Source organism: Orbicella faveolata, unplaced genomic scaffold, assembly GCF_042242905.1.
Source record: "Orbicella faveolata isolate gen_17 unplaced genomic scaffold, um_ofav_v1 contig_36, whole genome shotgun sequence".
Taxonomy (NCBI): Eukaryota; Metazoa; Cnidaria; class Anthozoa; order Scleractinia; family Merulinidae; genus Orbicella; species Orbicella faveolata.
Genome location: NW_028301565.1, coordinates 2,914,740 through 2,928,587, shown reverse-complemented (window position 1 = coordinate 2,928,587; position 13,848 = coordinate 2,914,740). Strand labels below are relative to the sequence as shown.

The 13,848-nt window shown below is 39.4% G+C and overlaps 1 protein-coding gene and 1 pseudogene across 1 annotated transcript; both read left to right on the top strand.

Moving 5' to 3' along the window:
• The first annotated feature begins 269 nt into the window (after positions 1 to 269).
• LOC149102000 (uncharacterized) lies at positions 270 to 3,648 on the top strand (annotated as a pseudogene).
• Positions 3,649 to 4,167: 519 nt separating this feature from the next.
• LOC110041336 (uncharacterized) lies at positions 4,168 to 9,238 on the top strand. Its single transcript, XM_089275350.1, has 3 exons — positions 4,168 to 4,309; positions 6,570 to 6,863; positions 8,136 to 9,238. The coding sequence occupies exons 1-3, from the start codon at positions 4,228 to 4,230 to the stop codon at positions 8,768 to 8,770; spliced, it is 1,011 nt and encodes a 336-aa protein (XP_089131476.1). The 5' UTR covers positions 4,168 to 4,227; the 3' UTR covers positions 8,771 to 9,238.
• The last annotated feature ends 4,610 nt before the right edge of the window (positions 9,239 to 13,848 follow it).

Sequence of the window (13,848 nt, the reverse complement as noted above, 5' to 3'; positions counted from 1 at the left end):
TGTTGTGAACTTCCTTGCTGCCATTTATGGCGACCGACGGATCAAGGGTTTTAGAGAAAAAGGTGAATGAAACACATGTATCAAAAACTGTGTTCAGCCACCTTAATGCCTTTGGTCAAGCTAAAAACAGTTGACGAAATGAGTAACGAACGACCAGGCGAACGACAAAAAGGGAAAAGACTCTTTTCACCCGACTTGATCATCAGAATATATCAGTTATGAATTAAATCGATCAGTCCAAATAAATCCACGTTTTCTTAAATGATAAAATACCGCAGAAACTTCCCAATGAGCCTCAAAGCACACCTCCCTATTTTGTTTCACTTTTTGATCCCACCAGGAATATCCCTTTTTATTAAATTCTCAGCCTCGGATAATGCAATTCTAGCTTTCTGATTGGTTCACTGGATCTCGGTTACCAGCCATTATACCTGCGTTTGACCTTATATGGAAATGAAAGCGGCAAATGTCGCTCGGCATGAGCTTTTTCGCGTGAAGCAAAGTTTCGTCGACAAAAAAAATGGATGAAAAAAAGCACATTCGGTGAGCTATCTACACAGCAAATACAGGAAATTATGGACAATGCCGACCCAGTAACAACAAAAAAGCCACAAAGCTGGAGATAAGATTATTTAACGGTACGTATACGTTAAGTTTCCCTTAAAGTTGCAAAATTAAAATATGACCGGCGAGATTTTACGCATTCATGAAGATTATGTAACAAAAACAAATTTTACCTGAACAGAATGGCTTGCTAGTCCTGGTGGCACCAAATTTTCGAAACCGATATAAGAAATGTCAAAAGAAGAACTGAATGTTCAGTTGAAGTGTTTTTACTCGTCTGCGAGGAAGAAAGATGACACGTATTGCAAAAGTTCATTGATTAACTCCATTAAAGCCGCCAGTTGATCATTTCCTTCGCACGCCGTTGCACAACAAACCGTTTTCCATTATCTCTGACCAGGCAAATAAATTATTAGAGCATATGCATTTGTAAAAGGCCGCAGGAAAACAGGCATAATTGCCGGCGTAGTCCATAAGAAACCAGTTTCCAATGAGCAGATGAGGAAACTGTTCGACTAAGCAAGCTCGGATCGGCCGAGAGCAAGAATCCCGCACAGCTACAGAGGACGACCTAGTTTTATCTCAGTCTCTTTTTTGGCCGACGACGACGAGAGAATCAACGACAGCTAGCGCCAACAATTCTGTCCTTGCGAAAAACACCTCAAGGAGTTGAGTGTTTTGAGCTGAACCGAAGTAAGCCCGGTTCTTTACCAGCCACGAAAAATCACCAGGGTGGCCTCGGAGATTCTGAAGATGAATCTGACGCTAAGATAGTTTCTGTCCTTGACTCTAAAACTGACCAACAATGAGCTCCACACGTACAGCTCGAAATGCCAAGGCTTTCAAAGCAAGGGAATCCTGAGAGAGATCTTGTCGAAAATAATTTTGGCACAACGTCTGTGTCACATGGCGATCAAAGTTTTCCGCAGCATTATTACGATGGCAATGTGCAAGTGCACAATTATTTGGCTCTTCTCCATGACTCGAACTCGAACGCTTTTCAAACTTTCTGGCCAAGGTTATATCTTCTTCATTTGATAGACGTTTCTTGAATTCTACTTGATTGCAATTTCATTCAACAAATTCGTTTGCTTCGCTCTCAAATTTTTCATTCAACTAATTTTACAAACGGCGCGCATGTCATGTGATTTCCCACTTGTTGTTGTTTTTGTCACATCGACTTCCGGTCGTTTTGTAAAATTAAAACCCAATAAAATTAAGCTATATTTCCAAGAATACAAACGCACCGAATTTAATAAAACAATTATTCCATTCGCGCTTGTTGGATATGAGATTGGTTATAGCCAACTCGGCCCTACGGGCCTCGTTGGCTATTTACCATCTCATATCCAACGCGCGCTCATGGAATAATTGTTAATTATTCCGCCTACAAAGTGACGGCAAAACAAGCTGCAGATCTATGTGAAAATTCCAGAAACGCCATCGACACCAGTCATTGGAGAAACCCTCCAGGGCCTCCAAGACCTCCAGGTATGTAAAATCTTTATTATTTACAACTGAGTATACAACGTGAACGTTTTCGCCAGGTCGCGAACTTAGGGGAACCACTGAAGACGTTATAGAAAAAGTGTAACAGGAAGCGAAAGATCGAAGTAGTGAAATTCTTGGTCACAGCTATATTAGATATAATGACTTCATTATTCTAATAACGACTGCTTTGGACAAACAATTTAAAAGAATCAGGGATAATAATTTCGAATGACGTTTCCATGACTTGTTCATCATTTTCAAATTCGTAAAAACTAAAAGTCAGATTCTTATCAATTCTTTACATATTAAAAATGCGAGTGAAACTGTCGTCCTTGTGAATGACATTTCCAACAAATTTCTTCGAGGACCGCTTCCAATACTTACTTTGCTTCAGCGATCTTAGTGAACATTGGAAATAGACCAAAATTGTGGCATAGCTTGAGGAATTCGATTAGCAATTTGCAGCAAGTCAGCAGAGGGGGTACGATTGGGTGGGGGTGGGCAGGGACACCCATTACATCCACACCCTCCACCTCACATCTCCTCCTCCTCAACCCACCCATCCACATATTTATACTCTACTTAGGCTCCACTCTAATAAACGACTACCTTCTTGATTGGATTTAGAATTACGAGTTCCTAATTTTGGGTGAAAATTTCTTGCACTTGCCTTGCATGCCAATTATTTGGTTTTAATCAGTAACGGTGGACGGCACAACTGGGCGGTTTGAAACCAAATCTTATTTACGTTTACAGGTCCTCCTAGCACTGTCCAAGTGGACGGCGCCTACAAGGAAGCAATTACAACGGACGAAGAACCACTAAGCAAAGGCGACATGAATCCTCTAGGAATAAATACGTTTGATATGCGCTTTATGAAAGCTACAGTGACTCTTACCAATGCTTACCTCAAAACGTAACGTCGAACAGCGGTCCCTGGGAGAGATTTGAAACAAAAATAAAGAAGTACGCTCAAAACATGCGTGGATGTGGTACTTGAAGGGGAACCCGCTATCTCCTGACCGGAACATCCAAAAATGGTGTCACTCTCAATGCTAAACGTCGACCTGTTCAAGATTCAACTATACGACCAACCTACCGTACGACAAGTTTTCCAAATGCAGTAAAACTACTACTAAGTTTTGGGAAGTAAAATGCTTCGAATCGTCAAACTGTACGAAAACCGTAGAGACTAAAAATGATCCTGCAGAAGAAAGAGTGACGGCGTGAATCAAAGTTTCATTTTTCATTGTTATTCTTTAATTACTAGTAAGCATTTAGAATAAATCGTTAGATGAAGTATACTAACATTTTTGGCTACAAACTTTTGTTTGATCTAGATCAAGAGATTATCAAGATAAGAGAGTGAATGCCCCATATAGGCCTTATAACAAAGGTAATCCCTCTTAAGGTATTTTTAGACATAATACCCAGTTCTTCCGAGGATGTTTCTCGCGCGACGTTTACCGTTGTCGTAATCTTTGTGACCCTTTTATTTTTATTACTTTCCTCTTTGCAGTTTTGACTCCTGAAAACTCGGATTTTTTTCAATGTATGCCTGTGTCATCAGCTGTTGACAAGAAATCATCATGAGAAATTGTTTTACGAACATTCTTTAACGTTATTAATAAAAGGAAATCCATAAATTCAGATAGAAAAATATTTTTACTCTACGCGCTAGATGAAAAGTGATTATTAGCATTCATCGGTTGAACGAAGAGATAAGACCTGGGAAAGATTTTCCAATAACTATCTAAACAAATCGGCTGTTGCATTGCATAACAGTGTGGCGAATAATAAAATGGTAGCTCGAAAAAGAGATAAAGAGATTTGCTTTGATCAGCCATTTCTAAACCACCAGAATCATTTTGTAATTTCGTTCCTTAACCAAAATCGAGAAAACGCTCAGGCTTTCTTACTAAGATGACCACATCTTTATGCCTTTAATACCACTTGATTCCCTTCAATGAATCTCACTACATTTTTCACGCATCAAGTAAATTGACTTGTGGGAGAACACGATACTTGGCTTTTTAAAAGCTTATATTAACACGATGTTGTAAGGGTCTTATAGTGGCCCCGTTAGTTTCTCATTGAAATTCCATGACATAATAAACGTTGTTAATAAGAACAAACGTCTCGATTCTTAGCACTTTCAAACCCTGCACAGTGATGGGAGGAAAAGTTTTAATTTTCATTGTCGCTGCCGTTGTAGTGCCCACAGCTGTATTCTCGAAGGAAACTTGTGGAGAAAGTAAGTTGTAGCTTGTAAACAGAGTTTTTTAAAGACGTTGATAGATAAGAGCGAAAGTACAAATATTTACTGCAAACTCTGTGCGCGTTAGCAAGGTTGACCAACTCCTCATTTCTGTGATAAATCCAACTCTGCTATGTTTATTTATTCCCTTGACTATTAATTAAACCCTGTTAATAAACTGCTCGGCCTCAAGATAACAACCGAAAACAGTTGATGAATTAGGTGAGCTATTTTTCACGAGAAATGTTTACCTTGGTTTTGTTTTAACTTTACTGAAGTGAAATTTTTAATCGTGTAAACACAGTAGCAAACCTCGGTAAATGCCGACAAAATCAAAAGTGAGCCAACCTTTGAACGTCTCATCAGGCATGGTTTAGCTCAGTAACCGACGGTAACGCAGGAAAAGCAGACATTGTCGCGATATCTTTGCGGCAATTGTTCCCGTGTTCAGAGCGAAAGAAGAGAAAAATAGACAAAGATTCCTCCTAACAAAGTAGGTTTCAAATCAACGGGCAAAAAAAGCTAAATTAACTCATGTTTAGACAAAGAAATCCCGGACTGCTGTTTCCCGTTCATCGTCAACTGCCGTAAGCGTTTTCTTTCAGTTAGAAGCACAGTAGCTTAGTAGCAGTGTACATGTAGGCGGAACTGGAAGAAGACCTGCCACAAAGTGACAGAAAAAAAAATCGTACTTGAGGTCTATGGAGAAAAAAAGCATATGTTAGAATTTAAAGCGGCCCCGAGGAGAAGAAGTACTAGTAAACATCTACGTAGCCCTGGCTCCGCGGCAGATGCCGGCAGGTTTTTTGCGGAAAGAAGCTCAGCAAGATATCAAAATTTTCTTTCCACTATTCATCTACAAAGCTTTACATTTATGGAGAGTTTGGCTCGACATCACTCAGCTGCCTGCAAATTGACAACGACCTGCGTTCGGCATCGGAATAAAGTCAGAAATCGTATAATTTTCCAATAGTTTCTGTGCAACATTACAGCACTCGCTTTCCGTGAAAAACATAAAGCCGTCCGTTGTATGCGGCCTACCTAAGTCAATAGAGTGTGTGCATTGTCACGCAATAGAAAATAAAATCAAAAACCATTCAGTGGATAAAGTCAAGAAATTGTTATATCATAGACGATAAATAAAGAAGACAGTTCTCCAAGTTTAAGGTGTGTGCGTTGTCCCAAAGTTGAGATATTCGTCGAAATGTTCCGCGCAAAATTACAGAGCCTAGCCCTCCAATATGGCGGCTGAAAAATAGTGTAAACATCTGGAACTTGCTTTGGCTATCTAGACAACTGATTATCTAACCCGAACTAAAAGACATTTACACAAGCACTTTTCCTAGTACTTTAACTCCTAAAATAACTAAAAGTCACGAGATAAGTGCATATTTTTCGACAAACGCGATCTTAGCTTCATGTCACGCACCGCCATAACTCCGAAATTCAAAATGCTCTGGTTTTCAAACGAAGGACGCTATTGAGCTGGAAAGTTGTAAACACAGATAAATTTAGTACCTCTTGTGCCTGATGAGGATGAAACCTTCAGGGACTCTTTAGTTTTGGATTTGAGAATTTGATGACGTCACGTGAACACACTCTATTAGTTCCGTGTAAACAGCTTCTCTAACAACTACGGTTTAGTTACGAAACCTCGGTAAGCAGTAACCGTAGTAAACCTCTCTCGTGAAAACACGGCATAAGAGGGGAAGCTAGAGTAACCTAATACCTTTGAACAGCTAATATCTCCAACATAAATTGTTGTGTGTGGCCTGTGGGAAAACAGTCCATTCCCCTTCTCTAAGCGCTATACGATATTAATTCCTTTTAGGGAAAATATAACGGCGAAATCGGCAAAATTGGCATAATTTGCAAAATCTTTTGTTGTTTTCCTATAACGTAAAAAAGAAACACTTTTACAATGTGAGTCACTAGCGTAGCCTATTTTTTTGTACAGAGATAGAATCGCAATTCGAAGTAAATTTCTTAAAAGAAAAGTCGAAAGTTAGGAAATTTCCTGGCTTCTGCGAAAACAGAACAAAGGTAAAGAGATCCTTCCTCGCTTAAGGAAATACTGAGCTTTGATATCTTGTCTCGCCGAACGGCCACCTGGACGGGCACCAGCGAGTTGTGTTACAACTTTCCCAGTTTCACTTTCTAGCCTTAGTTTTATCTCAGCAAATCATATTTAATTTACTTTGTCAATGCCATTCATCGATTGAATTTATCTTATATTTTCCACTTTTTCATTTGCAAGAATCCCCAAGTAAAAGGAAGAATGTTCGCAGAATGTTGTGGGGCGACTCCGTCCCCCCTTTTTTTGCTGGAAACAAGCGTCCAACGGGCCTTCCGAGGATCGCTACTCGAGGAAGGGAAATACAACAGAAGCTACCTAACGATCCTGCTAAAACGCCTCCATATTTTGTATCGTGTTTTGATCCGGATGAAAACACCGCTTTCTATTCAGCGTACAAAGTTACTCCTGAGCAGGCCAAAGATCTTGGAAAGTTTAGCCGGAACAACATCAAAGTTAACAGCTGGAGAACTCCAGGTATTTCCTTTGAATGTTTTCTTAAGGCCCTGGGGCCCGTTTCTCGAAAGTACCGGAAACTTTTCGGGGCCGGAGAGCCATAGCAAAATCTAGAACCTTACGATTACGGAGTTGTTTTATTCATGTATTCTTAATATGGACAGAGGTTCCCTTCATACAAGAAGTTTCAGGCGTATACACTTCTCCGTTTTTAGATACAGATGGACTAAAAATGGCTTTACGGGCCCGAAAAGTTTCCGGGGCTTTCGAGAAACGGGCCCCTGGTCAAACAGACTCGCAAGTAGTTGCAAATGGCCGCAAGTTGAACTTGCGTAGAGACCTGCGTTGGGTGGCCAAAGGGAGTCCCAAGTTTCCCTGCAAGTACGCGCCAGCTGCAAAAAAAAAAAAAAAAAAAAAAAAAAAAAAACGATTCCAAGACTATGGGCTTAGTACCGCGTTGCAATATCCTGTATTTTATTGGCTAAAAGGTTGCTATAGTAACGAATAGACGTCACTCGACCTGCATTGACTTGGGTTGGGTGGCCAAACGGTGACTGAAAACTTGTCTCTACTTACGTGCAAGGAGTGAGCGCAGGTCAGAGCATGTCAAAGCGAGTGTACGCAAGGCTAGGCCAAACAGAGTTGCAAGTAGACTGCTTCTACTTGTGAGTGCGTTTGGGCAGGACTTTATGCCCCATTCTGTTAAGAATAGTTAATAAACAAACAAAACAAAATGCAAAGAATGCAGAAGTTCAGTAAACAATCTCGCTGTTTTCACTAAAATACTAATTCATATTGAAAGTTCAGTTTCAGTATATAATATAGACGAAGGCATACAAAACGTATTACGTAATAATATACCCGCTGCATGCCCCTCAGAGAACTGTGGACGTGAGTAAAAAGAATAATTGCATGTAAACTGATGCGACTGTAAATTAAGAATTAAAATAATCGAGCGAATTTTATTAAATTTTTCATTTAACTTGGCCGAATCAGCCGTTTGAGCGCGTCTGTATGACCGTCGTTTTCCCTACCCTTTCCTATACTTCAACTTGGGAAAACCCTACCTTTTTGCACACCTCCAGCCTAAAAGAAAACCATTTGGAGGTTCGTCGTATATTCCCTCATGGGGAGCTACCCCCGGGTTTAACCGAGCTTCTAAGACAATCTGAGGCTCACTATTATTAGGATCCAGGAAATTGGATGTTACTAACATTAGCAGTATCGTGTCATCATCAACATCATCTTTACATAACGGTCAGTTAGTTCTAAACATCGCATTTACGTTCACAGGTGTCCCCGCCCTGGACAACGCCTACTCTACTGCAATTACGGACACGAGTGGAAGTCCGCTAAGCCGAGGACATATGAACCCCTTGACGCTGAATACGTTCGACAAAAGTTTCATGAAGGCTACATTCACTCTTTCTAACGCAGTACCACAGTTCGAGACATCTAACAGCGGACCGTGGAAGGATTTTGAGACACGAATACATAATTACGCAAAGAAGAGGTGTGGTCCTCAAGGTGGAACCTTGTATCTTCTGACAGGAAAGTCTGACTACGGAGTCCGCATTCAAGCCGGCAGTCCTGTCCAGGACATTACCACAGCTTTGCCTTATACTAGGCAAAATTTCCCTGGAAATGCTGGAAATGTAAAACTTGTCACTCCTCGTGCTGTGTGGACAGCAGGCTGCTGTGTCTGGGCAGAACCTGGCAAGTATTTAGGAAATTTGTGGCCAGCGAAGAAAGCGGAATCCTTTGCAGTCATGAGCAACAACAAGGATAACGACGCCTTGTTGCATCAGACGGAGATGAGCGTGTCTCAGTTAGAGAGGCTTCTTAGAACACCACTCTTGGAGGAGGTAAATTTGTTTCCAGGGAATGAAAATTGTCGACGCGCTGAGAATGATATAGCACTGCCTTAATAACAAGTCGGTACAGTTTGGACCAGTTTGCGAGCATTTAGTTTCCCAACCTCGAAGAACCCGTTTTAAAAAAAGCACGTGAGATGGGATAGACTTGAAGGACATAAAAGAGCGGTTCCGCAAAGAATCAGTGGACACTCTATATTTACTAGAATATTTAGCCCTGTTTATATTGTCATCAGGCATGTTCCCAGGAATGGCGTAACCAATAATTCCTGTTATATAATTTACTTATCCCATAAGTATTCTAAGTAGTTTTTTTTCGACACACATTTTAGAATAAAACTAGCGATAAAAACCGACGTTTTGATCCTCCTGAGATCATTTTCAAGTTGTAGAAAAAGCGAATGAAATATACATATATAAGTACAAATTAGATCGTGAGAATGTCCAACGATGAAATATGTCAACACAAATGTAAGTGTAAGTGTTAAAATAATAAAATACTATAAAAAAAAAAAAAACAAACTATATGAATAACTTGGCACCGATTGAATCTGACTATCTGGTTCACATCAACTTTGCACGCAAGTAGACACAAGTTTTTCAGTCACCGTTTCGCCACCCAACCCAAGTCAGTGCAAGGTGAGTGTCGTCCATTCGTTGCTATAGCAACCTTTTAGCCAGTGAAATACAGGATACCGCAGCGCGGTGCCAAGCCCATAGCCTCGAAATGGATTTTTTTTTTTTTGCGGCTGGCGTGTACTTGCGAGGAAACTTGCGAGTCCCTTTGGCCACCCAACGCAAGTCTATACGCAAGTTCAACTTGCGGCTGTTTGCAACTACTTGCGAGTCTGTTTGACCAGGGCTTAAGGTTGCTGAACATAATATTTGATACCCGTGTTTCATTCACCTTTTACTCTAAAACCCTTGATCCTTTGGTCGCCAGAAATGGCAACAGGCAATTTAACAACACAGACTTCGTGTTTTGATAGTTAAGGTGACGTACGTGCCGTTACCACAGCAACATGTATAAATATAAAGAGGCTTTTAAAATCGGTTTTCTTTATTTACAGAAAATCTAGTCATTAGATTTTCTTTATCACTTGCATACAACAAGCTTGTAACGACGCTCACAGGTTAACACCATTTTAATTATAGTTTAACAGAGAAATCTTTAATTGTCCCTTGTAGGAGGTTAACTGGAATATCTAGAATTTCCTTTGTTATTTTTTTAATTTTTTCTTTTTTTTTTCAATACTCCAGTTACTCATTTTGTAAAGTATTTCGCGCCAAATTTCGTGAAATTCTAATGAGTGGCTCTCGAGAAATAGGCGTATTTCCGAGAAATCAATTCCGCATTCAATCGCAATTTTTTGACTCACTACGCATGCGCTGCATTTAAATGGGTTCTTTCGGTAACAGAGAAAAATCTGCGAATGGCGGTTTTCTTTGCATCGCTATCTTTCTAACATACATTTCTCATAAAAAGCTAAAACCAAAAATACACTGTGTTCACTTATGAAAAAATATAGCACAGATAGTGCGGGCATTGACCAAATAAAATGATCGCTGTATCGACACCACGTTTGTTTTTCTAGAGTTCTCCAGCTGTTAACATTGATGTCGTTCCGGCTAAACTTTCAAAGATCTTTAGCCTGCTCAAGAGTAACTTGGTACGCTGAATAGAAAGCGGTGTTGTCATCCGGATCAAAACACGACACAAAAGAAGGAAGCGTGTTCGGGGGATCGTTAGGCAGCTTCTGTTGTATTTCCTATCCTCGAGTAGCGGTCCTCGGAAGGCCCGTGGGACGCTTGTTCCCTGCGAAAAGTGGGGGGAGGGGGTCGCCCCACAACATTCTGCGAAATCTCTCCCATTTACCTCGGGATTCTTGTAAATGAAAAAGTGGAAAAATAAAAAAATTCAGTCAATAAATGGCGTTTGATTCGCTGAGATAAAGGCTACATAGTGAAACTGGGAAAGATGTAACTCAACTCACTGGTGCCCGTCCAGGTGGCCGTTCGGAGAGACAAGATATCGCTGCTATTTCCAGGAAATTTCCTAACTTTCGACTTTTCTTTTAAGAAATTTGCTAGAATTGCGATTTTATCTCTGCACAAAAAATTAGGCTACGCTAAGTGACTCACATTGTTCAAGTGTTTCTTTTTCACGTTATAGGAAAATGACAAAAGATTTTGCAAATTATGTCAATTTTGCCGATTTTGCGGTTAACATATTTTCCCTAACAGGAATTAATATTGATATCGTATAGGGCTTAGAGAAGGGGAATGGACTTTTTTCCCACAGTGGAAAGAAAAATTTATGTTGGAGATATTCAGGCTGTTTAACGGTATTAGGTTACGCTAGCTTCCCCTCTTAAATAGCTCACCTATATTCATCCATTGTTGTCGGATGTGATCTCGAGGCCGAACAGTTGACAGAGCTCAGTCAACTCTGCTATCTTTATTCCCTTATCATAGACAAGGGAATAAAGATAGCAGAGTTGAATTTATCACATAAATGAGGAGTTGGTAAACCTGCTAACGCGCAGAGAGTTTGCAGTAAATATTTGTAGGTTCGTTCTTATCTATCGTTTTAAAAAAAAACTCTGTTTATAAGCTAGTACTTACTTTCTCCAGAACACTGCCGTAGGCATTACAACGGCAGCGACAATGAAAATTAAAACTTTTCCTTCCATTTCTGTGCAGGCTTTGAAAGTTGTTGTTAATTATGTCATGGAATTTTAATAAAACTAGCGGGCCAATCTAAGACCCTTACGACGTCGTGTTGATATTAGCTTTTAAAAGGCCGAGTATTGTGACCTCCCACAAGTCAATTTACTTGTAGTGTGAAAGATTTAGTGAAAATCATTCAAGGGGATCAAATAGTATTAAAAGCATAAAGATATAATCGTCATCTTAGTAAAGAAAGCCTCAGGCTTTTCTCGATTTTCGCTAAGGCATGAAATCACAAAATGATTTTGGTGGTGTAAAAATGGCTGATGAAAACGAAACGTTTTGGGTTACCATTTTATTAGTTGCCATTTTCAATTAAATAACATTATTATACAATTCAATTGGTCGTTTGTTTAGATAGTTTTAGAAAATCTTTCCTAGGTCTTATCTCCTCGTTCAAACCGGTGATTGTTAATAATCACTTTTCATCTAGCGTGTAGAAAAAAATAGTTTTCTATCTGAAATGATTTCTTTCGATTAATAATATTGAAGAAAGTTCGTAAAACAAGCATTTAATTTCTCATTCTTGTTGAGTGTAGAAATAATAACTTCAACCGCGTGAAGATGAGTTTTTGTCAATGACACGGGTATACATTGAAAGAGAAATCCGGGTTTTCAGGAGTCAAAACTGCAAAGAGGAAAATAACAAAAATTAAAGGGTCAAAAAGATTACGACAGCGGTAAAATTGCTAAATTTCCCATGATCCTAAAAGCGTGTCATATTCTTTATGAGAAATCAGTATTTGAATCACAAGCGAATCTAACATTAGCTTAGGGCGGGGGTATGTGATCTCTCACAAGTTAAATGCGTTTAGGTTAATTAGTTAATTAAGGCTTTGACAAATTGTTATATGGAGAAAAAGAAAAACGGAGATTAAAATATGCAACCTCTAATTAACAATTAGATCATGATCATGAGGTGATAGTTGATGAGGCCGCAGGCCGAATCAACTATCAGTCAGCAGAGCGGGGTACGATTGGATTGGGATGGGCAGGGTCGACACCCATTACATCAACTATCGCCTCATAGAAATCGAGAGCGAATAATCTAATTGTTTTAGTAGAACTCTAACTGAAATAAACGCAAATAACGGTTTCTAATTATTTTTCTACGCATTATTGAACTTTACGCTTTAACAAAATCGCACGCATTGACTTGTCCTTGGTAAATTTGCAGTTGTTTAGGCGCGCACCCGTTTTTTCAACAGTTTCAAGCTTTTAACGTCAAGAAACCGCTAATGTCCGTCTTTTAGTCTTCTCAGGAATTTAATTATCCATTTACATCTAAACTTTCTCCCAAAACTTCGGAAAAAACGATAAAAACGTTGCATTTTGTGGACGACCGACAGCCACTGCACTCTAATGGCTGATAGTATACGAGTAGCTCAGCCAATCAGATTGCAGCATTTGCATTAATATACTAGTAGAATTCTACTAATTGGTATTAGATTGAGTTTCAGGCACTCAAGAAAGAAATAAAGGAGCATTTTATGTTATAAGCACCATTTAGAGGTTACGTATTGTGACGCTGAACTTCAAACGCGTAAGACTTGGCAGGATGTTATTAGGGAAAGTTTGACTTTTCATTGTTGTCGAAATTTCAATAGCTACAGCTGTTTCATCTTTGAATGAAGATTCTAGTATCGGTAAGTGTTAGTTGATGGCAAAATTTTTGAGCCTTTAGACCATTTAAAACGTTTAACACAACTTCCGGCCACTAGACAGTTTATTCAGGATACGGGTGAATTCCGTAACAATGTTATGTTCTATTTGAATTATTTGCTTTAGTTGTTTGCTCGGTCCCACTAGTCTTTTTGTGATAAACACTGCCGAGGGAAAATAAAGGTTATTATTATATTCTTATAACTTGCATGGAAAGTTTCTTTTCTTGACTACTAAATTTAATGTGATAGATTATTTAGATTAAATCTAGCTTGGAAGACAAGAAAAGGCCTGAAGGAAAAGCGACCAGTTCGTTCTTGTTTCGCACCGACCACGTAATAAGAAGCAATGTTGTTTTGTAAGACCACTAATCAAATAGGGAAAATATATTTTTGTCACCGATAGCATATTAAAAAATGCTTCAGTCTTTCTGTCTTTTTTTTTATTATTATTTTAGAGGAATCCCGAACTAAATGGCAGAGAACTCGCAGAACCGCAGTTCCGCCTTTCTTTGTAGGAGATCAGCGTCCTGAAGGCCTTCCGAACACTGGCACCGGAGTAGAAATACAGCGGAAACTTTCTTCTGACCCTCCAGGCACCTCTCCCTATTGTTTTTTTTTTTTGTTTTTTGTTTTTTTTTTGTTTTTTTTTTTCACTTTTTGATCCCACCAGGAATATCCATTTTCATTCCGCGTATAAAGTGACGGCAGAACAAGCAGCAGATCTGGATGAAAATTCCA